The sequence below is a fragment of the Schistocerca gregaria genome, chromosome 1 (genome assembly GCF_023897955.1).
Source record: "Schistocerca gregaria isolate iqSchGreg1 chromosome 1, iqSchGreg1.2, whole genome shotgun sequence".
NCBI classification, from domain to species: Eukaryota; Metazoa; Arthropoda; class Insecta; order Orthoptera; family Acrididae; genus Schistocerca; species Schistocerca gregaria.
Genome location: NC_064920.1, coordinates 232,702,549 through 232,728,468, shown reverse-complemented (window position 1 = coordinate 232,728,468; position 25,920 = coordinate 232,702,549). Strand labels below are relative to the sequence as shown.

The 25,920-nt window shown below is 38.1% G+C and overlaps 1 protein-coding gene across 2 annotated transcripts in view; it reads left to right on the top strand.

Annotated features, from left to right (window-relative positions):
- The window catches only part of LOC126338532 (serine-rich adhesin for platelets-like), a 2,400,280-nt gene that overhangs the window by 2,330,888 nt on the left and 43,472 nt on the right, over positions 1–25,920 (top strand). For both annotated transcript variants that reach the window (XM_050001562.1, XM_050001561.1), the window contains 3 exons: positions 2,957–3,060; positions 11,346–11,510; positions 11,596–11,772. In XM_050001562.1, the coding sequence (XP_049857519.1) occupies positions 2,957–3,060; positions 11,346–11,510; positions 11,596–11,772 (446 nt within the window). The remainder of the gene's footprint in view (positions 1–2,956; positions 3,061–11,345; positions 11,511–11,595; positions 11,773–25,920) is intronic.

Here is a 25,920-nt window from a genome sequence, read left to right as displayed (position 1 = left end):
AAAAAACTTTAGCACAGATTATACTAAGATAATTGAAATGATTTAACTTATTAAAGAAATAAATTTTTGCAGAGCAAATGTCTTAGGTGTATGAAATATATGTTTGTTTTTGAAAAAATTGCATAGAAAGAGAACAGTGAAAAGGTACTAGAATATCTAAAAACTGACAAAAATAATCTGGTGCCAAAGAGAATGGATTACTGTAGCAGCACAGTTTGAATTCCCATTAACATAATAAAGTGCTGTTGAAGATTTGATGACAACAGAGATGCCTTTCTTGTTATACCCTTTTCATTAACAGCAAAGCCATTAAAAACTTGTGTAAGATCAGAGTACACACATTTTCCATAGATTGGTCCAGACAAGTGTCAAAACAGTACCTCCAGAAAATCCGTGGCTAATGTGGACATACTCTCTCTCTTGGGCAAGCCATTAAACCCATTCACAACTGGGCCTGCCGTATGTGCCGTTCATTGTTGTATATCCAATAGCCCTTCAACAACTTTCCAAGAATTCAGATTTCACTTGCCGATTCCATTATTTTCAATACTTACTTTACTTCTATTTTTTACATGCATGGAATTATCACCTTCATCACTTTGCTGTGCATGTGACACCTATCAAATTTGTTATTTTTTGTTCTGTTTGTTCCTAAAATTGGTATGAATGACTAATGTAATCCAGAAATTTCCATTATTGTTATCCAATACACACGGAAGATGCTACTTTGTTAAGAAGAGTTGTTGGGTTCCTATACTGAATGTGGTTCCCAGGTAGATTTCTTTGAACATGGAATAAATGCTGTAAGTTTTTTTTCAACTGCTTCCATCCATTGTGCATTTATTTTTAATTTTATGAATTTGTCAGCTGTTGCCTGTGTTTGTGCTTTCACATCAGTAGAACGAAATGAAAGTTGCATGTGGCTTTATTGGCTTGGAGACCTCATTTGGGATGTTGACCACATGACATAAGCATTTTTCTTTGAAGCTTCCTCAGCAACTTGCATGTTGATGATGATGAGACCACCACAGCCAGTCTTGAGAGGAAGGAATCTAACCTGGTTGGGAATCGAAGCTGGGACTCCATGATCAAGAGCCATCAGTGCTAATCACTTACCTCAATTCTGGATATTAAATATTTTTATGCTGAAAATGGAAAAAATAAAAGAAAACTAAAAAGACCCTGTCCTTGAGATTCTGATATTCGTTCAGGACCAGTAAAGATCATTAGCTTACCATCAGCATCTTTGGTCCTCATTGAATTATAACTTGCATAATTCGTCAAGGAAAACTAAGAGAATTGATTAAAAACTTGTGAAACTGCTCAACACATCTTCTGGTGAACCTTTTTCACATAATCCACTGTTGCTGTTGCAGATAAGATTGGTAGAGTAATATATCCAGAGTAGCTGTGGTAACTGAGTTGCCCCTGAGAACATGGCCAGTCCGGATGGACTTGTTCTGATAATTGAAGCCAATTTGTTCCTTGCCTACAACCAAATTACATTTTCATCTGAACTAACAAATTTAAGTGTGAGGCTTCTCTGTAAGTGACACCTTCTGCAGAGAGAATTTTGTGTTAGACTGATGTTGTGCAACTTCACTCTAGTTAGAACCTTTCCTTAGATTACATCCTTCCAAGCGGATTTGATATCTGCCAGCAGGAATTTTTGATGAACAAGTCTGCCTGCTTAGCTGGGTGGGAACATGCTCGCCTCCCATGCAAGTGGACCTGGGTTCGCTTCCCAGACGGGTTGGAGGTTTTCTCTGCTCGGGGAGTGGGTTTTGTGTTGTCCTCGTCATCATTTCACCCTCATCACCAGCACGCAAGTCACCCAACGTGACGTCGACTGAAATAAGACTTGCACTTGGTGGCCAAACTTCCCCACATGGAGCCTCCCGGCCAACGATGCCGAGCATTTCTTCTTCTTTTTTCTTTTTTTCTTTCTTTTTTTTTTTTTATGCACATTGCATAAAAATTTTCTCCATTTTGTCAATTTTCTCGATGGGTAACTACTATAAAGTGAGTGTACTGGTAGATGTTGAAACACTTTTTGATATAATAAGGCAGTGGAAGGTTGGAGGGATTCCGCCCCCATGTAACTTGCCATAATGAAATATGACTGCATATAACAGGGTGTGTCCTGTTACAGGCATGAGTACTGGCGATGACATTAACTGGACCATAGGAATATGAGCTGTGAAGATTTGTTTTCTTTTTTCTTTTCTTTTCTCTTCTTATGATGAGTGATGGTGGCAGCTCTATAATATAGCTAAAACTGATGATGAACAAAAATAAATAATTTGTAGTTTGGTGCAGTGCAAATTGTATAATATTTATCCAGGGAATAACATCAATTGTGTCTGCATGTTACTTACAACTGCACTTGCAAATAGTAATTAAAGGCAGCCTCAATAAAAGCCTCATACATTCTACATGTAAAGGCATGAAATCTTTGTTTATCATGCAGCACTAAAATTACACTCTCGTGAGTCTTCAAGCACCTCAGGAGCTATAACAGGAGTGTGATGCTCAACGGCTGTAGTGCAGTGGGCTTGTGTCTGATATTACGTTGTATTCTTCAAATCAGTAAACATCTTCACTACGTAGTTTCTAATGTGACCTGAAGTATTTCTCATCATTCAAGCTATCTCCATACCAGATTTCATCAAAATCAGACCAGTGGTTTAATTGTGAAAGTGTAACAGAGAGAGTTACTTGTGCATTTATAATATTAATTTGGATGATACAAGTGCTTTGAAGTTATTCATATGAAATTGACAAAAGGTGTTTTCAGCTAAAAGCAGATGATAGACATATAACTGAAATTTGTATTTTTGCTCTTAATGATCATTAAAAGAATAGCTACATAAGAATATTTACTCTCTTCAGTGGCTTTAATAAGCCTAGGTAAGGTTTATGAGTTGTGATAATTTTCTGTTTCTTTCTTTGGCAGTTGAAATGTACCTTGAGTTTGCCTGCTGTGCTGCAGTGCCAGGTGGTGGTCGTAATAAGGAGTATGCACTTCATTTGCTTCATATGTGTAATGGAAATATCCATGTAAGTTGTGGTTTGAATCTATTATTTTACTGGCATTTAGTTTACTATTCATTCCCCTAAGTCTTGTGCAAGTACTAAGGAGAAATTATTTGGGATATTGTGCCTCTATGTTCATTGTGAAACTTGCACCAACACCTCATTCATGTATGTTCATGTTCAAGTGCAATGTGAATGGAATCACTTGCTGATAATCGACAAGTCATAATGAAAATCCCATGAGTGTACCATATTACAGCTCTTAAGTATGGTGTCATTTCATCTTGGCTAATTAATATAATTTTACAGAGTTACACAGTTGTATACATTATGAAATGCTTTATCATTGTAAAAATCCATTTTGCACGGAGATTTAGAGCACAAAATGGAAAGGCTGAAAAAATGACATCACTTCACAAAATCATATATATATATATATATATATATATATATATATATATATATATATATATATATATATACGCTTGGTAAGTCTTGGAATCTTTATTTTTAATACATATATATATATATATATATATATATATATATATATATATATATATAAAGATGATGGGACTTACCAAACAAAAGCACTGGCAGGTCGATAGACACACAAACAAACACAAAGATACACACAAAATTCTATCTTTCCAAACCAATGGTTGCTTCTTCAGGAAAGAGGGAAGGAGGGGGAAAGACGAACGGATGTGGGTTTTAAGGGAGAGGGATTGGAAATCCCGGGAGCAGAAAGACTTACCTTAGGGGGAAAAAGGACAGGTATACACTCGCGCACACACACACACACACACACACACACACACACACACACACATATCCATCCGCACATACACAGACACAAGCAGACATTTGTAAAGGCAACCATTGGTTGCGAAAGCTAGAATTTTGTGTGTATGTTTGTGTTTGTTTGTGTGTCTATCGACCTGCGAGCACTTTTGTTTGGTAAGTCCCATCATAATTGTTTTTAGATATATTTTTACCACGTGGAATGTCTCTCTCTCTCTCTCTCTCTCTCTATTGATGCCACTTCCCTATACACAAATATCCCGCACGTCCAGGGCCTCGCTGCAATGGAGCATTTCCTTTCACGCCGATCACCTGCCACCCTACCTAAAACCTCTTTCCTCATCACCTTAGCCAGCTTCATCCTGACCCACAACTTCTTCACTTTTGAAGGCCAGACATACCAGCAATTAAAGGGAACAGCCATGGGTACCAGGATGGCCCCGTCGTATGCCAACCTATTTATGGTTCGCTTAGAGGAAGCCTTCTTGGTTACCCAAGCCTGCCAACCCAAAGTTTGGTACAGATTTATTGATGACATCTTCATGATCTGGACTCACAGTGAAGAACAACTCCAGAATTTCCTCTCCAACCTCAACTCCTTTGGTTCCATCAGATTCACCTGGTCCTACTCCAAATCCCATGCCACTTTCCTTGACGTTGACCTCCATCTGTCCAATGGCAAGCTTCACACATTCCTTCACATCAAACCCACCAACAAGCAACGGTACCTCCATTATGACAGCTGCCACCCATTCCATATCAAACGGTCCCTTCCCTACAGCCTAGGCCTTCGTGGCAATCGAATCTGCTCCAGTCCTGAATCCCTGAACCATTACACCAACAACCTGGAAACAGCTTTCACATCCCGCAACTACCCTCCCGACCTAGTACAGAAGCAAATAACCAGAGCCACTTCCTCATCCTCTCAAACCCAGAATCTTTTCCCACGTGGAATATTTTCCTCTCTCTCTCTCTCTCTCTCTCTCTCTCTCTATATATATATATATATATATATATATATATATATATATATAAATAAAACAGAAAGAAACTTCCACATGGGAAAAATATATTAAAAATAAAGATTCCAAGACTTACCAAGCGGGAAAGCGCCGGCAGACAGGCACATGAACAAAACACACAAACACACACACAAAATTACGAGCTTTCGCAACTGGCAGTTGCTTCGTCAGGAAGGAAGGAAGGAGAGGGAAAAATGAAAGGGTGTGGGTTTTAAGGGAGAGGGTAAGGAGTCATTCCAATCCCGGGAGCGGAAAGACTTCCCTTAGGGGAAAAAAGGACAGGTATACACTCGCGCACACACACACACACACACACACACACACACACACACACACATATCCATCCGCACATACACAGACACAGTGTTACACCGTCCGAGTTATCTGGATACTTCCCACCAACACCAACCTATCCGAACTCCGGAGATGGGAACTCGCCCTTCAGTATATCCTCTCTTCTCGATATCCGCCAGGCCTCAACCTCCGCTAATTTCAAGTTGCCGCCGCTCATACCTCACCTGTCTTTCAACAACTTCTTTGCCTCTGTACTTCCGCCTCGACTGACATCTCTGCCCTTAACTCTTTGCCTGTAAATATGTCTGCTTGTGTCTGTGTATGTGCGGATGGATATGTGTGTGTGTGTGTGTGCGAGTGTACACCTGTCCTTTTTTTCCCCTAAGGGAAGTCTTTCCGCTCCCGGGATTGGAATGACTCCTTACCCTCTCCCTTAAAACCCACACCCTTTCATTTTTCCCTCTCCTTCCTTCCTTCCTGACGAAGCAACTGCCAGTTGCGAAAGCTCGTAATTTTGTGTGTGTGTTTGTGTGTTTTGTTCATGTGCCTGTCTGCCGGCGCTTTCCCGCTTGGTAAGTCTTGGAATCTTTATTTTTAATATATATATATATATATATATATATATATATATATATATATATATATATATATATATAATTAAGGAAAGGCAACTGCTCACATATACCAGATCAGTGCATGGAGCACATAAACACATAACAGAAAACACCATTCACACTAGTGTTCTAGTAACACACATTTACATATACAGCCACACAGACATCCAAACACATGCTCCTGTTGCCACTGCAAGACTTACTGATACTCGAGTGTTGATAGCAGTTGTCCGAGTTGATGGAGATGGGGAAGCGGTAGTGAGAAAGAGGCAGGTCTGTGGATGGTTGACTTCAGGGCTGCATAACAAGATGAAAGGAGTACAGAGGATACAACAAAAATACATGTAAGAAGAGGGAGGATGAGCAACTTAGTGGGGGAGAAGGGTAGGGGAAAAAAGGAGGGAAAGGTGAATACGAAGAGAGAAAGGAAAGGGTTAGGAAAGGCAGTGGGACTGAAAAAGAGGAAAGAGTAGAGAGGTAGAGAGAAAGGTAGAGGGAGAGAGAAAGGGAAAGGAAGAGAGAAAGGGAGAGGGAGAGTGCCTGCATGGGAGGACGGGGAGGGGAGGTGACAGGCATAACTCACGACCTACCCTCACAGCTTCAGTTCTGCTGGAACATCTCTCTTACTCTCCATACTTCACAGAAGTTTTCCTAGCTTTGTAGACTAGCACCCACGACAGAAATGACATAGCAGAGAAATATCTAAGCAGAGGGAGAGCGTCCGCATGGTGTGGACAGAGGAAAAGCAGTGTTTACAGAAGAGAGTAGAGAAAAGGCAAGGTGAGGCAGTGGGAGCAGATTAGCAGAGATTTGGGCCAGGGGGATTGTGGGAGCACATGATGTGATGGAGAGGGATTTCCCATCTGCATAGTTCAGAGAAACTTGTGTTGGAAGGGAGTATCCATACAGCCCTCATAGTAGAGCAGCTGGTGCAGTCATTCATGTTGTGGTGTGCAGCATATTCGGCAACTGTACGCTCAAGCTCGTGATTCGCCACAGTTTGGCGGTGCCCATTTATGTGAGTGTACAGTTGGCTTCTTGTCATGCCAGCATGGAATGCTGTATAGTAATCGAAGCATAACTGATATATAATGTGGCTGCTTTCACACATGGCCCTGCCTTTTATCAGGTAGGAAATGTCTGTGACTGGATCATGGTAGGAGGTGTTTGGGACAGATCTTGTATCTGAGCCAACCACAAGGGCATGACCCAGGGTGTGCAGAATTGGGAATCGGGTTGGAATAGGAATGGACAGAGACATTTTGTTGGTTGGGTGGGCAGCGTAACACTATCATCCCTTGTCTCATAGAATAGTCGAAACCCTGATGGAAGATGTGGTTGAGTTTTTCAAGGCTAGGGCAATAATGGGTATTAGAGGAGTGCTTGTCTGTGGTTGGTTAATATGTTTACTAGGTCTGAGAATCTGATGGCACAAGAGACTTGTTTGTTTATCCGGATGAGTTGGATAGGACACTTGCCTGTCAGTAAAGGCTCTGGTAAGGTTATTGGTATATTTTGACAACTCCTGCTTTCCATCATAGATGTGGCATCCACACATAGTGGAGTATAAGTCTGGACACATGGCAGGCCTTCCTTTCTCTCTCCTCCATAATCTCAGTGCCTGTTCCCAAATGCTCTTCACCTTTTCCTTCTAACCTCATAAAGCTGCCTTTCTATGTAAGGTGAGGATCACCAAGTTAAGATATGGAGGCATACAGACGATACAGACGGTTGTTTTCCCCTTGCTGTATTTGTAAGTGGAACAGAGAAGGAAATGACCTCTGCTACACACTGTACTGTGGCTTGTTGAGTGTGTAGATGTAGATATGTGTTGACATCACCTCTTAGATGGCTTCATAAATACATCTGCACATATCAAGTGCACCAGCCACAAAAAGTACATCCACTTTGGTAACTGTCCTCCATTTCAGGTCAAAAAGTCTCTTCCTTACAGCCTCGCCATCTGTGGATGTCGTATCTGCAGTGGAAAGCAGGAGTTGTCAAAATATATCAAAAAACTTATCAGAGCTTTTACTGACACACTGTGTCCTATCCTGCTCATCCATAAACAAACAAGTCTCCCATGACATACGCTCCTCTGACACCAGTAAACCTGTTAACCATTCACTGACCAGCTCTGGCTGTGGAAACCTCAACCATGTCCTTCACCAGAGTTTCAACTACCTCTCGTCATGTCCTGAGATGAGGGATAGTAGCGTTCTGCCACCCACCAAGCCTACACAATATCCTCCCAGTCCTGCACACCATGGGTCATTCCCTTGTGTTCAGTGCAGATCCAAGACCTGTCCCAAAGACCCACCCACTACCTGTTATACTGTCCAGTCACAGGCATTTCCTACCCAATAGGAGGTGGGACTATGTGTGAAAACAGCCAAGCTATATTTCAAACAATGGAGAATGCATGATTGAATATTGACAATATTATGAAAAGGATTCCCAAAACACACACACACACACACACACACACACACACACACACACACACACACACTCAACACACAACACACAACACATAGTTGTGCAAGCACAACTCACACACTCATAACCATGGTCTCTGCATCAGAGGCTGGAATTGCAGTCCAGCCTCAGTGGCCAGAAACAGTGGCCATGTGTGTCTGAGCTGTGCTTGCATGAATGTGTGTGTGTGTGTGTGTGTGTGTGTGTGTGTGTTGTCTACTTTATAATAAGGCCTCTCAACCAAAAGTCCACAAGTCCACTTGTTTAGCAGGCCTTTTGTTGTGCCAATCTGCAACTCAACATCTCCATTATATGGTGAATAGCAGTCTGTCCCTTTCATAATATTGTCATGTTCTACAGGGTGATTCAAAAAGAATACCACAACTTTAAAAATGTGTATTTAATGAAAGAAACATAATATAACCTTCTGTTATACATCATTACAAAGAGTATTTAAAAAGGTTTTTTTTTTCACTCAAAAACAAGTTCAGAGATGTTCAATATGGCTCCCTCCAGACACTCGAGCAATATCAACCCGATACTCCAACTCGTTCCACACTCTCTGTAGCATACCAGGCGTAACAGTTTGGATAGCTGCTGTTATTTCTCGTTTCAAATCATCAATGGTGGCTGGGAGAGGTGGCCGAAACACCATATTCTTAACATACCCCCATAAGAAAAAATCGCAGGGGGTAAGATCAGGGCTTCTTGGAGGCCAGTGATGAAGTGCTCTGTCACGGGCTGCCTGGCAGCCGATCCATCGCCTCGGGTAGTTGACGTTCAGGTACTCGGACAGATAAGTGCCAATGTGGTGGCACTCCATCCTGCTGAAATATGAATTGTTGTGCTTCTTGTTCGAGCTGAGGGAACAGCCAATTCTCTAACATCTCCAGATACTGTAGTCCAGTTACAGTAGCACCTTTGAAGAAAAAGGGACCAAAAACTTTATTGGCTGAAATGGCACAGAAAACGTTCACCTTAGGCGAGTCACATTCATACTGAGTTGTTTCCTGCTGGTTCTCAGTGCCCCATATACAGACATTGTGATGGTTGACTTTCCCATTAGTGTGGAAAGTTGCTTCATCACTAAATATAATCTTTGAAACGAAAGATTCATCTGTTTCCATTTGAGCAAGGATAAAATCACAGAAATTGATTCTTTTAATCTTATCAGCTGCAGACAGTGCTTGAACCAATTTCAGACGATAAGGTTTCATAACTAACCTTTTTTGTAGGACTCTCCAAACAGTTGATTGTGGAATTTGCAGCTCTCTGCTAGCTCTGCGAGTCGATTTTCCTGGGCTGCGAACAAATGCTTGCTGGATGCGTGCTACATTTTCATCACTCGTTCTCGGCCGTCCAGAACTTTTCCCTTTGCACAAACACCCATTCTCTGTAAACTGTTTATACCAACGTTTAATACACCACCTATCACTAGGTTTGACACCATACTTCGTTCCAAATGCACACTGAACAACTGTCGTTGATTCACTTCTGCCGTACTCAATAACACAAAAAGCTTTCTGTTGAGCGGTCGCCACCTTAGCATCAACTGACGCTGACACCTAGTCAACAGCGCCTCAAGCGAACAAATGTACAACTAAATGAAACTTTATAGCTCCCTTAATTCGCCGACAGATAGTGCTTAGCTCTGCCTTTTGTCATTGCAGAGTTTTAAATTCCTAAAGTTGTGGTATTCTTTTTGAATCACCCTGTATATCATCTATGCTGCGATTACTATACAGCCTTCTCTGTTGGCATGACAAGTAATCAGCTGTCAACTCACATAAATGGTCATTGTCAAACAGTGTCAAACCGGGGAGTTGACTATCTAGTTGCCAGATTTGACCATGCCAGACATGCTGCACACAACAACACAAATGACTGCAACAGCTGCTTCACTACATGGGCTGTTCGGATACTCTCTTCCAATAAAAGTTTCTCTGAATTGCACAGATGGGAATAATCTCCCCAACACATTATCCGCTCTCACAATCCCCCTGGCCTAAAGCTTCATGCTAACCTTACTTCTTTCCTACTCTCTTCTGTCCACGCCACTCCTTCTCTGTCCAGATCATGCAGTGACTTCTCATACCACACTTCTTCTCCCTTTCACCCCCCCCTCCACCTCCCCCAATCTGGGAATCTGAGCATTCTCTCTTTCCCTCTCCCTCTCTCCACTCGCTGCCCCTCCTCCCCTCCTTTTCAACTGGTTTCCCTTGTATCAGTTTCTTCCACTTTGTCTTCACCTGTGTCCCCTTCCCCCCACACCTCGAGTTCTCCCCTCTATCCCTCTTCCTCTCCCTACATCCTTTTCTGTTGTGTCCTCTGGGCTCTTTACATCTTGTTGTACGACCACGAAGAAATCTGTTTCAAAACCTTCCTTTTTCCCAGTATCCCCTTCTTGCATCCTTCCTTACTCTCTCTTCACCTCCATCAGCTCAGGAAAATTTTATCAATAACTGTGTATCAATAATTAGTCTTGCTCTGGCATCGAGGGTGTGCATTTGCAGGTATGTGTGTGTGTGTGTGTGTGTGTGTGTGTGTGTGTGTGTGTGTGTGTGTGTGTGTGTGTGTTTTTCCAAGCTGATCTGTTTTCCTTGAAGCTTAAAATAACTTTTGTATTTTTAAAAGCAATGGTGATATTCTTGCACATATGGTTTTATAAAATTAGTATTTCAAAAATTTGGAAAGAAGTTTTAATGGTTTGTTATGCTGTTCACATTTGTATATTTTTGAAACATGATTTTCTGTACCATACCAATACATACTTCATTTTATTGTATGAAACAAAAATGAATTCCATATAAGTAAACCAGTACTCAGCTCAGTTTCCTTACACGCTTGGATTTTTTAGTAATAATATTCTTCCTATATCACTTTCAGTTCACAGTTGCAAAGAAGCAATTTTAGCTTTTGTAAATATACTGTTTCTCTTTGATAAGCAAGGAAAAACATACTTCATTTCTTTCTTGATGATATCTTCCAACACTACACAGAAAATTATTTACCTCACAATAAAAACTTAATTTATGTTAGGAAAATGGTTGTGATTCAAGTGAAATACTAATGGGGCTTCTACTTACAACATTATTAGGAGGCAATGCTGAAACTAATGCAGCCAACTCCAGCCTTACCTTCTGGACACCCACTTCTTGCATATGATTACAATGAAAGTGACCGATGGAGTGCAGAAGAACTTGATATGTTCCATCAAGGACTGATTAAGTATGACAAGGACTTCAGAAGCATAGCAAATGAGGTAACATTAAACATATGGGCATTTCCTTCATGTTCATACAGGGATAATAATGCAATTATTATCGTTGTGTGTTCTATCTCTGCAGATTGGCTCAAAATCTTTAAAACAGTGTATCCAGTTTTACTATTTGTGGAAGAAGGTGTGCCCTGAAGAGTACAAACGGATGCGCCTAGCAAGGCGTAGACAAAATTCGGATTACAATGGACGAGTTGATATGGAGTTTGAAGATATTAGGGCGGAAGACTCGCGGAACAGTATTCCTGTGAGCTTATATTTTTTCTGTTATTTTTATATGTAAGAGCATGATACAACAAAACTTCATAAGTTGTTTTTTTGCTGTATGTACCTTAGATTTTGTGATTTCTTATCTTTTTCTCACTTAGATTTTCTATTGCACTTGCCCTTTTCGCTTATCTTAACCTAGAACACTGGGAATACTTTCCATCAGTATTTCACTGGTCCTTGAACTAACAACTTCTAAATAATCTAATACTTTACCATACATTATACAGTAATTGGTAAAAAGTTTACATGTCATTAAAGCTGTATTTGAATGATAAAATTTAAATTGTTTTTGTGAGTAATCTAACCTATATTTCTGAACAGACTCTTTATGGCAGATTCTTAATGGAAGTTTCTGTAGTGATGCATGAAACAAATTATACCTTAAAATTTTTTTCCTGTCGCTGTTTAATAGCAGAATACCTCCAGGCACTTAAAAAGGGCACATAAAATCATATTGTAGTAGAGGGTTCATGTACAACAGATACTTTTTAAAAAAATCTCTTGTCCAAATTCAGAAAAGTGCAAGATTAAATTTACTCATGTATACATCATGTCAGAATGTTTGCAAGAAAACTATCAGGCTTTCTCAAAATGACACTTCTTAATTTCATGATCCCAAACCACAGAGTGATACTGCTGCATAAATCTTACCACCTTACAACTTTTCCTTCGTGGTGGGACCACAGTCATGTAGAAGATTTTGAAAGAAATGTTTGCAGTTTGACTGTAGATTTTTATTCATTCGTTTCACATGATCTCAAATAGCAATATTATGAGAAGGATAGTTGCTATTTTCTGCATAGCAGAAATGACACACACATGACCACAGTGTCTGGCTGCAATGGTCATGATTTTCGGCTTTATAGCCATCCTCAAGCGTAATTCGAAATCACAAAAAGTGTCTGACCTGCCTAAAATGATCAGATGAATGTTATTTTGGCGGTGACATCTCATTTTAAGCAGGTTAGCCTTTAATTTTTTTTTTTTAAGTTGCACTTGAGAAGGCTATAAAGCTAGAATCATGAATGCATGAAATAGATAAATATAAATCTACAATCAAACAGCAGAAATTATCTGATTATTATGGGCAACAAGGAATGAATGCATGATGTCAAAAATCTTTTAGCTTGTAATGATAATACAATTGAGCACTAAATGAAAACCTTGACCCTGTAAGTCTAGATGTGTGTGTAGTGCTATGATCAGAGTCCTTATCAGCCTTGGCAGTGAGCCAGGCACAATGGTGCTTTGCAACAGCTTACTCAATCAAACCACTGTTACATCCTCAGAGGCCAAAGCCCCGTGTAGCATAGACAACTGGGATGGTTTGAAATGCACCTCTATCCATGATACAGTCTAAAGTATTTTTTTTTTCTTTTTACCATTCTCCTGTATATGAGTGAGCACTCTTTGTGATCAAAAGTAAAGCTAACAGTAGTGATGAATTTAATGTGCTGTAGATTGTTGAATGTAACAGCTATAAAAAGAAGCTAAAGAAAAAAAATAATCACACATTTATTCATAGAAACTGTCAGTAATACTCAGTAATATAATAAGACTCATTAATACATGAAGTACTAATGTAATAGATCATGTTGTTGTTGTTGTTGTTGTTGTTGTTGTTGTTGTGGTCTTCAGTCCTGAGACTGGTTTGATGCAGCTCTCCACACTACTCTATCCTGTGCAAGCTTCTTCATCTCCCAGTACATACTGCAGCCTACATCCTTCTGAATCTGCTTAGTGTATTCATCTCTTGGTCTCCCTCTACGATTTTTACCCTCCACGCTGCCCTCCAATACTAAATTGGTGATCCCTTGATGCCTCAGAACATGTCCTACCAACCGAACCCTTCTTCTAGTCAAGTTGTGCCACAAACTCATCTTCTCCCCAATCCTATTTAATACCTCCTCATTAGTTAGAAATAGATCATATCACCAACCAAAAAAAAACTTCATTTCTATTCTGTGTCCTCTTAGAAACACAGTAACAGAATCATCTTCAGTTTAGACATACTATGAGTGCACACACATATAGATTTATCAACAAAAGAAGTACCAGAAATATCACCACCAAAGTCCTATAAGCCAAAATGTCACAAGGAGGATAATTTCCCAACTGGTAAGTAATGATCATAGAACTCCATCTACACTAACAGTAACAACAGTAAGCCATGCTTCACCAGGAATAACATCTATATTAGCTAATTTCTATACTCTAGCATAAAATATATGTCTGTTTATAGAAAACACTGTTTGTGATCAGAAGTAAAGCCAATAATAGTGATGAATTTTGTGTTCTGCAGATTGTTAAATGCAATACCTACAAACTGAAACTAAGGGAAAAAATATTAACACATTTATTCATAGGAATTGTCATAATTATTAATGGTCCCTTTTCAGTCTTAAGAAAATGGTACTTACCTTCTTCTTTACATTGTATTGTGTTACACAATAGACTCATTTCCTGAGACTATTTTAACTTATTGTCATCACCAAAATCAGTATTCACGTTAGGAACAGTATGCTCCATGTTAATATAAAAATAGTCGATGGAGTTTGATTCTTAAAATATATCATCAACAGTGAATGCTTTAGATTTTTTGTGCCTGTAGCAATATCAGAATGGGCATGTTAAAGAATGCACTGAATTTTTTACTCAAAATCATATTTATAGAATTCAGAAATTAATGCACATGCACATGAAACTGATGTAATACTGTATCTAAAATTACAAAATATTCAACTGTTTGATAAAGTAAGATGGTGAATTGTTTTATTCTTCATTCATTCATTCACTCACTCCTTCATACATTGTGTTCTGTTTGACCACTCATTAAGAAGAACATTCAGGGACATGTAACAAGTCAGGTTATGCATTTTAGCAGGCAGAAATTAGCACTTTTGGCTACTAGTGTAAAGTGCACCAAGAACAGATTACAACTAGCACTAATTTACTCAAACTGATAATTATGATAATTACATTTAAACTACTTCATATATGCATATTAGGAGAAACGGCTACCATCCCCATGTACTACTCAGTTACCATTTTCAACTAATACTTAAACAAAGCATTTATATTACTGTACACACTATCAGCTGTGCATATACTGGCAAATATTAGAGTTATATGCAATTTACATTCCTGAATCCATGATAAATTCTGATAAAGTTTAGAAAGAGTGGCTAATGCGGTATTCTTTTACTTTATTTTTAAATATTTGGGGATTTTTTGATTTCCTGTCTAATTTCCAACAGCAACCTACTATATGCTCTTGTGCCAGAATATAAAGATTCATACTGAATGCTTGAAATGGGTGCATAGTCTATATGGATATAATTTTGACATTGAATATTGTGATTATGAAGCACTGAGTTCATCCTAAATTCACTTTTGTTATCAACCACTTATATCATTAGGAAGTAGGTCTGTTGTGTCCTTGAGGTTTTTTGCGTTGACATTCCTGAGTAAAATCTTCTCAGTTTTCAAGCTTTGTCATCTTGCATATTTTGATGTGATTGCAGCCAAGGATGCTCATACAGTAGTTTGCAGGAGTGCCCAGACCTGGGACCTTGAAGTATTTTTAATATCTTGGAAAATGAATGGTGACCTGTAAGTATCCACAAAAAAGTTCCAGTTCTGACACTGTTGTAAACCTACATAATACCGAATTTAAAATCATTTTCTGAAAGAAAAACACCTGACTGCACTATTTTTTTGCCTTTCCTTGGGAGCTGGTGGGGGGTCTACAGCCTCCCCTTGCCCACCAGTCATGGACACTCTTCTTTGCTGCATCTTGCACCAATCAGAGAAGGCCAAAATGATGTGTGTACGAAAGGTGAGGCGGACTGCTCACTGCAGCGCCCAGTGCACCATGGGACCACTGACGTCAAGTAGTGTGAGGGGCTGGCACCATGTTTGTAACTGCTGCTCCCATTCCCGTATGATCGCCATGGATATCAATAGAAAACAAAGGTGGATGCTTGTCACTTGCAGGGAGACAGGAGCAGCAGTTTCAAATGTGATGCCAGCCACTCGTGCCATGTGACGTCCCTGTTCCTGCAGCAAACTGAAGCTGCTGTAAACTGTGAAACTTGTCATCCGTGGATGTGCCATTTCAGCCCCCTCTGATTGGTGCCAGGTACTGCAAATATGCCTATAAGTAGAAACTGTACCAGACCCAGCAGTCAGTGGCTTTTTTTTTTTTACTCCTGACGAGAATGGCAGAGGTAGCCATCACAAACTTGAGTTTTTTTTTTTTTTTTTTTTTTTTTTTTTTTTTTTTGAAATGATGCAGCCTTAAAACAGAGATTTTACTGGCACATAGGTATAAGTTTCTGAAGAAGCTTCTGCGAGTTGTTGCATTGTCAGTTTTATGCTCTATTCTTGTTGTACATTTCTGTAGAATAAATAATTTTTCAGCCTTAACTGCAGTTCCCTAGAAAATTATACCACGGGACAGAACTCAATGAAAGTTTGCAAAATATGCTAGCAATGCTATCTGTGGGTCAACACAGCGAGAGAGATTTCTGGGTGCACAACAGGCAGAATTGAGCCTCTTGGTTAAATAAATGCATATAGGATAGATGGATTCGTTCTTGTTCTTCTTTCTTTTGCTTTTCCCCGTCCTTATCCTGTATCTTCATGGAGTTGCCTTGTTGTTCTGAATTGGCAGTGTTATTAGTGGAGGGTGTCTGGGTACCCTTCTTGTAACTGTTGTGACCCCTGCTCCCTCACTTTCCCACTCCCCTGAACAAGTGCATCCCAACTGTCTGGACTTAGTATCACCCCACGTAAAGCTGTGAGATGTGTTCAGAATGTTCGAAAATTGTCTAACTGAAGCGGGACGTGGGTCCCACTCATTAGTCAGATGTGGGGAAACTCCATACAAATCTCATCCAGACTGGCTGGCACATTGGCCCTTTCCATAAATCTTGCTGGGCAGATTCAATGTGGGGTCGGCGTGCTTCCATGAAACCTGGAAGCAGTGTGATAATGTGCACAAGCTGAACATGTAGGTCAGAGAGGATACACTGCTACTCACCACATAGATGAGGCGATGAGTTGCAGACAGGCAAAGTGAAAATGAATGCCAGTACTATTCACATATCGTGCCAAGTCCTTCATCAAGATTTCATGAAAGATTTAGTCCAAAACCTGCATATTTCTATCATTCTTTTTCATTGTGCCTTTCTGCAAGTCAACCTCTTCTCTGTGAGGTGAGTAACAAGCAATCCTTTCCATTGTTGTTCTATCCTGGACTTTCCATTATTTAATAAATAAATTTATCCACATGCTAGTATCACTTCAGCACCAATATGTAAGTGTATGCATTGTTCTGTTTTTTACTGTTTGCATGTGGTATCAATAATATATATTTAAAACTATACTGTTGTAATCAGACATAGACTACTAACTGCTGTCCATGTGGAGATAGATGCATCATTGTGTTTTTCTAACTGCTCTTCATGTGGAGATTTCTTTAGCTTCATAATAAAACCTACAGTTCTTGAGCACTTTGCAGCACAGCAGAAATGATATCAGTATCTTGATTCATTACCATAAATATGTTGGTTCCTGCCAAGACATGATACTTGATAAATGTCACTTTTGTCTTCAAAAATATTATATGTAAAATCCACAACTCTCGAATCTTTGCAATATTGTGGTCTTACTGGTTTCTTCTTTTTCCAAGGGTATCCACATTTTTATTTTCTCTTAGGTATTAAGCCTCTGGCTTTTTCTTTTTTCTGTTTTACTTCAACTATGTGTCTTTTCTCTTTTCACATTGCACATCTTTTTGTCCACAATTTTTTCTTTGCTTCATCAATCACAATTTCTCAAGCATCAACTCAAATGTTAAGACTGTGAGATAGTGTCTCTGCACCCTGTGAAACACTGTTGTTAAATCTAACCTTTAAAGTTCTTATTTTGTAAGAACTGATAATTAATTGTGGCAATACATACTATTAGAAACTTGAATCAGTTCACATGTTAGTTTAAATAAGACAACATGAACATTTCAGATATAATTGTTAACCTTTTGCACTAGTAGGGCTATACTCCAAGTACAGACTGTACATAATATTTCTCTTATTGCATCCATAATATTGCCCTTCTATCCACTCTCAGTGACACTCTTAGTATACTTGCTTCCTTATTCTCCTCTCAAGGCACAAAATGAAATTACATAATTGTTACTGCCTATTATGCTCATACTTAATTTCTGATAATGTTTGCCTGTAAAGTGTTCCCTCCCCCTTTTGTGCACTCATCTTTACTAGATTCCCACCTCCCTTTCTTTCTGCAGATACCATGGCTGCAGCCTGCTATATGAAATCCCATTCTCTTACTTTTTAAGCCTTCCTTTAAACCTATTTTCCTGACATATATAAACCATTACATAGTTCTGTGGCCACAATATATGACAAATATTTCTATTTCTATTACTGTCTTTAAGTTCTATTAAAGTGCTTGTTCCATTTATTTTTAAAGTTCTGCTATTGTGCATGCCAGTTTGTTTAGAATGAGTACTAATCTGTCATTATTAGAAATGCATAAGTTATATCTTAAAAGAGACGTAATGTTGTCCACTTTGTACGCTGACAAAATACATCTACATCTTAAATGTATATTAATGTTAATAATTTGAACTAATTTAAAAAATATTATTTCATATATAAAACATTGCATTATGTAAGTGAAATAACATGCAGACTGAATAAATGGTCCGGGCATACCTTCAGGAACAGATGCAGAAGTGTATGATTGAATAATAATAATAATAACAATAAAATATATAAAATGTTTTAATATGGTAAAGTAAATTGTTTCATTATGACAAAATAATTAAAATAATTCAATTTAATACAAGTGATTTGTTTACATTGTCAGTTTTAGCTTAACATCCAAGAAATTCCAATTCAGAAAAATATAGCCTTTGAAAAACATGTCCAAAAATTTGAGAAATACACGTGTCATAAAATTAATTTATGAACAACAAAATATTAATGTATAAGTTGCAGAATATAAAATAAAAATGTTCACTCACAGTTATAAAAATTTAAGTCAAGACTGCAGTAGTGAATACCGGTCTTCAAACTATGGCTATTTGGAAATGAGGAGAATGCTGTTTCTTTTAGCTGTTTCCAGCTAAGAGTGGGAAGTCAGTTTTTCTGTTATTTTTTGTTCTTGGTGGAGAGTTTCCTCTTTCTATCTTTCTTTATTTATCTTCCTGTGGCTTACTAGTTCTACCTGTGGACTCACGACCTGTGTCAGATTTTTTTTGTCAGTAGATACAGTCAGCTAGTGAAACACACCTCTACCTGACAGGACTGTTACCCATTCAGGCTGCAACCCATCCATGTGGGCAAGCCCTCTCACAAGCAACTGAAAAAGGTGTTGTGTTAAATGTAGCATGTAAGTTCCAGAATCCTTACAATTTTTGAGTCTCTTAGTTTTCATACTATTTTTCTGAAAGTTAGATGAAAAATTTGGAAATTGATATATGTAAAAATATAAATGCTTTTTGGCAGCTCATTTTGATGGAGACGAAACTTCAAGAACTGCATTGTATAAAAGTACAAAGTATTATTGTACCTTGCAGAACTGTCAGTTCTTTCCTCAAGAAACAATGAGGTATATGCTGGAGAAAGTTGGAGTCAGGAGAAAGGTCACATAGATCCCAGGATGGGAGAGATCGTTTATTGAGGATAAGGGGAGACAGAGATTTGGTTTTCATCTAACTAGCTTCTTGGAAGAAGTAATTATTTGTTGAAAAGCGTGTATCATTTATAGAAAGACAGCATAATTTTCTTGTTTTTAATTCCTTTACAGCCTAGTTTCATATACTTTTCCCACAGTAAGTTTAATTGAGATACATATCTCCTTTCTGCATTTTATAACGTAGCAAGCTGGAATATTCCACCTGCCGCTATTGCACTCCAGCTAATAATTAATATTTTTATTTTTACTCATTTTTTTACTTTTCCTCCATGTAAATATATAGCGCATATCTTGTGTGTACTTCAGTCTACCAAAAGTATTAATCAGACTTTCCCTCACTTAGATTTATTATTCATAGTATTATTTTTGGTGGCAGATCACATTATTGTATTTAGTTTTCCTGGAAACCAGATTAATTAAAAGATATTAGAGCTGAACTTTTATACTACCATGCACATTAACATGATTGAGTGAGTAAATATGTTTTTTTCCCCTTCTCCTTTTTGGATGTATTGATGCATTCATTAAAAAGACAGGCATCAAGACTCTATGGTAAAGTGTTCTGGCTTTCCCTAAACTAATTAACTTAAAAGATAATTAATGTTACATTAAAAAAAAACTTTATTTTCCATTTCAGATTTAGACATTCTACTGTTAGATTCCAAGTTTTACAATTGTATTTTTTTGTTTTTGCTCTAATTGTTAGGAACTGAATGATTCCATTCAGTAAGTAAGCCTTAGATAGAAAATTGCATAAGTCATCACAAATTTTTATATGGTGTCTGTACTCACAAAGGGGTAATTGCCAATTATGCAGGCATACAAAATGGTTCCATGAACTTTTACATTTTATTATTCTTATGTCCGAATATGCCCAATCATACCAACTGACTGCAGTGTCACCCTTGGCTGACAGGTGCCATTAGATGTGGATATGAGGCATGTGGTCAGCACACAGCTTTCTCAGTTGTTGTTGGTTTCCGTGATGAGAGCTGCTACTTCTCAGTCATGTAGCTCCTCAATTGGTCTCACAACAGCTGAGTGCACCCGACTTGCCAACAGCACTCGGGAGGCCCTGACACTCACCCATCCAAGTGTTAGCCAACCCCAACAGTGTTTAACTTTGGTGTTCTACAGAAACCTCTGTTATCACTGTGGCAAGGGCGTTGGCTTGCATTTTGTTAACTGAGGTCAGAACGTAACAGACTACACTCATACTAAAATGTTCACATGCCTTTCTTTATAAGGGCAACCCCACTCAAAAATTTGCAGTCTCTGTGTCCTATGTCTAGTAAAAAATCTGTGACTGGCAAATAATTGCGTAACATCATGTAACAAATTAGCACAGTAAATTCCTTGGTTAGCTATCATCAGGCCCACATCTCCATGAGGATCAACATGTGATTATCGTATGAGTAACACCAATGTGAAATGTCAAGAGATTAGAACTTTTTTGTGTAATGTTAAAATCATTTCCAAGTCTGCTCCCAATTGGTACTCATGTAATACCATTTAGAAAGGTCAGTTTCTGTCACTCGTATTTCAAGTGTATCCATGTGACTCATCATGTGAACTTAAACCAGTTAATTGTGTTATCTTTCATGGATTTCTCTTTCGAGTCTATTTCTGAGTTACTGACTGGACATTTTCTGTATGTGCACCCTGAATATTTCTTATTTGTGTTTTGACATCAAGGACCAAACATGCGCTGTTTTTCATAAAACAAAGCCACTGTTGTGACATTATAAGGTTAGTGCTGGGTACTGAGAATGCTCTATAATTTTGTTGTATATGACATTCAGTTGAAGGAGATGATGGAAGAACCTATGTGTAAAGCATAATTTTTATGAGAATTGGAATAGGTTATCGGCACTTGATAGACACAGTAAATGTGGAAAAAGTTGAGGGTAATGAAAAAGTTTGCACACTATGAGAGCAGTTCCTGAAAACCAATTTTTAGTAATTTGGTAAACTTTCTTCAAGGAGACTCGATGCTTAGCATGGACATTGCAGGTAAGTGCACTTCCATGTAGTGCTTTTCAGACATGAGGACATATCCCAGTTTTTGCATGGTGTAAAGAGCTCACACATTTAAAGGCAATTGTATGTGGGAGAACTTGTGAAATAGAGGACTGTCACATTTAGGTTAAAAGTGACTTGATGTGAGAACCATGCATTAAGAATGACAGTGGCAGTGAACCATGTATAAAGGAGAATTCAAGTGGCATAATAGTGACAAAAAATGTTATAACAGTGCACAGTATGCTAATGACAAATACAAAATTTACCGGACTAGTTGTGGACAACACAGAAGGGAACTGATATGGGATTTCGCCAATGGAAAATTCAGAGGCAGCTCCCATTTTTAAGTTTATACTGGCCAATAGGAAATCAGGAGTGGAGGAGAAAGTCCTATTGCAGCCAGTCGGAATGGAGCCTAACAGTAAACAATGCTGAAGACTGATGTGGGTATGCAGAAAGAGCTAGCAAGCAGACAAAAGTGGGCAAAATGATGAAAGCAGCTGACATTGAAGAAAATCAAGGTAAATTTTTTTATATTTATCATTGTTTAGACAATATTGACAAGATGGTTGACAGTAAGGGTCACAGTGATTGTATATGCAATGAAAATCGTAAGAAAAAATTCATAACATTAACAGGAATGAAGGAGAACATGTGTAGAAAAAGAAAGTCACATTGATAAGAGCTAACTGTAGAGATAGTGGAAAAATTTAGTAATGAGCCTAAGAGTAAAATTCAGAATGTATTTATGGTTTGACAGTGTGAATGGCCACTTAGATTCAATACAAAATGGCATAGAGAAGAAAATATATCAGGTAACAACAAAAGTGGGGTAGAAATTAGGTGCTTAATGTCAGGATATTTGGTCTAGCAGAGATGAAATTGAGAACCAAAATGTTATAAAATTGATGTGTGTTTCATTGGACTGACAAATGATTTGTAATATTTATCCCAGTGTTGCGAAACTATATGAAGGAGAAGGGGATCAGAATAATTACCAACCCATGAATAAATAGACGTTCACTAAACTTTAGTGAACACATTAGTTGACGAGGTTTGGTGAGGAGTGCCGTTCCCAGCTGAATGAATTCATATTTCCTTTCTTAATTAACTCCCAACACTGGCTATTCTAGTTTGTAAGAGAAAATGCTAATCATCTTCTACTATGTTCAGTTCATATCTCTGTAACTGTATGCTATGTAATTGAAAATTTCAATATGTCAATAATTAGAGTTTTGTGTATTACTATATACTGATAGACTCTAAGACAATGGAAGCATATGTCTAAATTTGTGGAAACTATTTTGTCCATGTCTGGAGTTAATTATGATTACTAGAGACCAGATTATATGCGTTTACATATTTGGCTCCTTTTCACCAGTTATTGCGTATTTTAACTATAAACTAGTGATGGTGCATATTTTTGCTCTATGTTTGCAATTTTTTTAAACTTTAGGCGGGCGGTCTCTAACCCGATCTAGATTTGATGTCTCACAGGTTGACCACAACCTAGAACTGCGTGCGATTATTAACCAAGGGGCTACTGCCTAATGAAATCATTCCAGAAGAGGAACAGGAACATGCAGACAAAGTCAATGCTCCTGTAGAAAAATATTTCCAGAATCTCCTGCAGATGAAAGGGCATTTGTGTTTATTTCAAATGCTGCTCCCTATACGATCAAAGTAGAAAAAGCCTCCCAAGTATTTTATTCCAATTTGATTCATGTGACGTGCTTTGCTCATGGAGTACATTGCTTTGTTGAAGAATTACGTTTCACGTTTGTGAATGTAAATAAACTGATTTCATCCACAAAGAAAATGTTTCTAAAGGCTTCTGCTCGCATCAAGTCCTACAAAGAAAAACTACTAAATATGCCTTTACCTCCTGAAACAGTGGTAACCTATTGGGGTACATAGGTCGAAGCTGTGTTGTTTTTCGATGAACATTTTGAGGCAATGAGAGGGGTTGTAAATGACTTCGATAGTGCAGCAGCTTTGGAAGGTTTTCCAGTGCAAGGAATCTTTTAATGATTCCAGCATTAAAAAAGACTTTTGCTGTGATAAGCACACATTTTTCCCATATATCTGCAAGTACTTAAAAGCTCAAATCTGAAGATTTGGCATTGAATGACTCTATTCAGTTAATGAATAAAATTATTATAGTGAACTCCTCATTGCCAGTGGTATTCCCAAGAAAACTTGAAGAAAAGGTTGAAAACATTTTAAACAATAACCCAGGCTTTAAATCTTTGGGCCAAATTGATAGTTTTATTAATAGGGCAGGTGAACTTTTACCAGAAACAATAAGTGCCTACATAGCACCCAAATTCAAATACTGCCCAAATTGCCTCAGTTGATGTGGAATAGTACTTTTGTGCTGTGCTTATAAAAATGTTTTGAATCACTGAAGACACAATCTTACTACCGAACATTTAGAACAGAACTTTATTGTTGATGTTTACAGTAGTAGAAAATGTAAAATAAATTGTAAATGATGCTTTTGTCGAATTGTATTAATTAAAAGTTAATGCTGTTCAAAAAATGTATGCTTTTATGTTATTTTTAAATAAAATATTACAGAGTTTTTGAGTATGGCCCTCTGCATGCAATATATCTCAAACTTGATCATGTACATATTGATTGTTCACTGCGACTCACTCCCATCGTATCCGTTTGTTACTGACAACAACAGCAAGGAAGGAACAATTCTTGAAACATGGTATGCATTCCCATTTCGCAAATTTTTAGAAAATAATCCCAAAAAGACCCCCTTCCCAACCTCTACTAGAAAGTATTCAGAAAATTTCAGAAAATTATTTGGATTCTATAGCTCAGAATCGTATTTAGTTGGAACCGTTGTAGAGGTGAAGTTAATTTCTTGTTTCTTGCAGTTTTTTGCAAGCTAATAAAAAAGCTGTTTGTAACATCTGCCCGGGTTCTCCTCAATTAATAACAAAAAGTAGGATATTTCAGGGTATGCACAGGTGGGAAGGATGGTAGATAATCATGACCGGTGTGATCAGCCATGGAGTCTTTGTGCTGTGGTTGACATGTCCTGGGGATTGGATCGATAAGAAGCCAGAAAGAGCATGAGGGCCTCATCTAAAGAGTGATGGTAGTGGAGCTCGGAAAGCCGGGATTTAAAGGTCTGGATGAAGCATTCAGTGAGACCATTAGAATCAGAATGGAAGGGTGCAGAATGTATCAGTGGCATGCTATTTGTTTCGCAGAAAGCAGATAATTCTGTGGAAACAAATTGATAGCCATTTAATGATGACAATATTTTCTGGGAGTCCACCAATTAGAAAAATGCAGGACAGGAAACTGTATAATAATTTGTTTTGATTTTCCTAGAAACTAATGAACTTAACAGAGAATTAATGTTTCAAAATACCTTGATTTTCGATTGCAGCTTTAGAAATTGTAGTTGTTAGATTACAACTTTTACCACTGTACTTTTGTTGTCCTAATTGTTATGAACTGAATGATCCCCATCATTAAATAATTAAGCCCTTAATTAGGAAATCACATAAATCATTAAAAATTTGAAGAGGGTATCTGTACTCATAAATGAGTTATTCCCAATGCAGGCATACAAATGAACCATTATTAACCCTCGACATATTTGGTGAACAAAATTACTGTCATAACATATGTTGTTGTTGTTGTTGTTGTTGTCTTCAGTCCTGAGACTGGTTTGATGCAGCTCTCCATGCTACTCTATCCTGTGCAAGCTGCTTCATCTCTCGGTCTCCCTCTACGATTTTTACCCTCCACGCTGTCCTCCAATGCTAAATTTGTGATCCCTTGATGCCTCAAAACATGTCCTACCAACCGATCCCTTCTTCTAGTCAAGTTGTGCCACAAACTTCTCTTCTCCCCAATCCTATTCAATACCTCCTCATTAGTTACGTGATCTATCCACCTTATCTTCAGTATTCTTCTGTAGTACCACATTTCAAAAGCTTCTATTCTCTTCTTGTCCAAACTAGTTATTGTCCATGTTTCACTTCCATACATGGCTACATTCCAAACAAATACTTTCAGAAACGACTTCCTGATACATAAATCTATATTCGCTGTTAACAAATTTCTCTTCTTCAGAAACGCTTTCCTTGCTATTGCCAGTCTACATTTTATATCCTCTCTACTTCGACCATCATCAGTTATTTTACTTCCAGCTTACTCAAATTAGTAAAAGCTATCCTAACAATTTTTCAAGTGATCCTATTAACATGGGAATTTAAACCAAGGACATATGTTTCTCTTTTGAGTATATTCATGAATTACTGACACTTAGGCCATTTACTGTGTCTATACACTGAATATATATTATTTGTTTTGTTACATCAGTGACCGAAGGTATGAACTCTCTCTC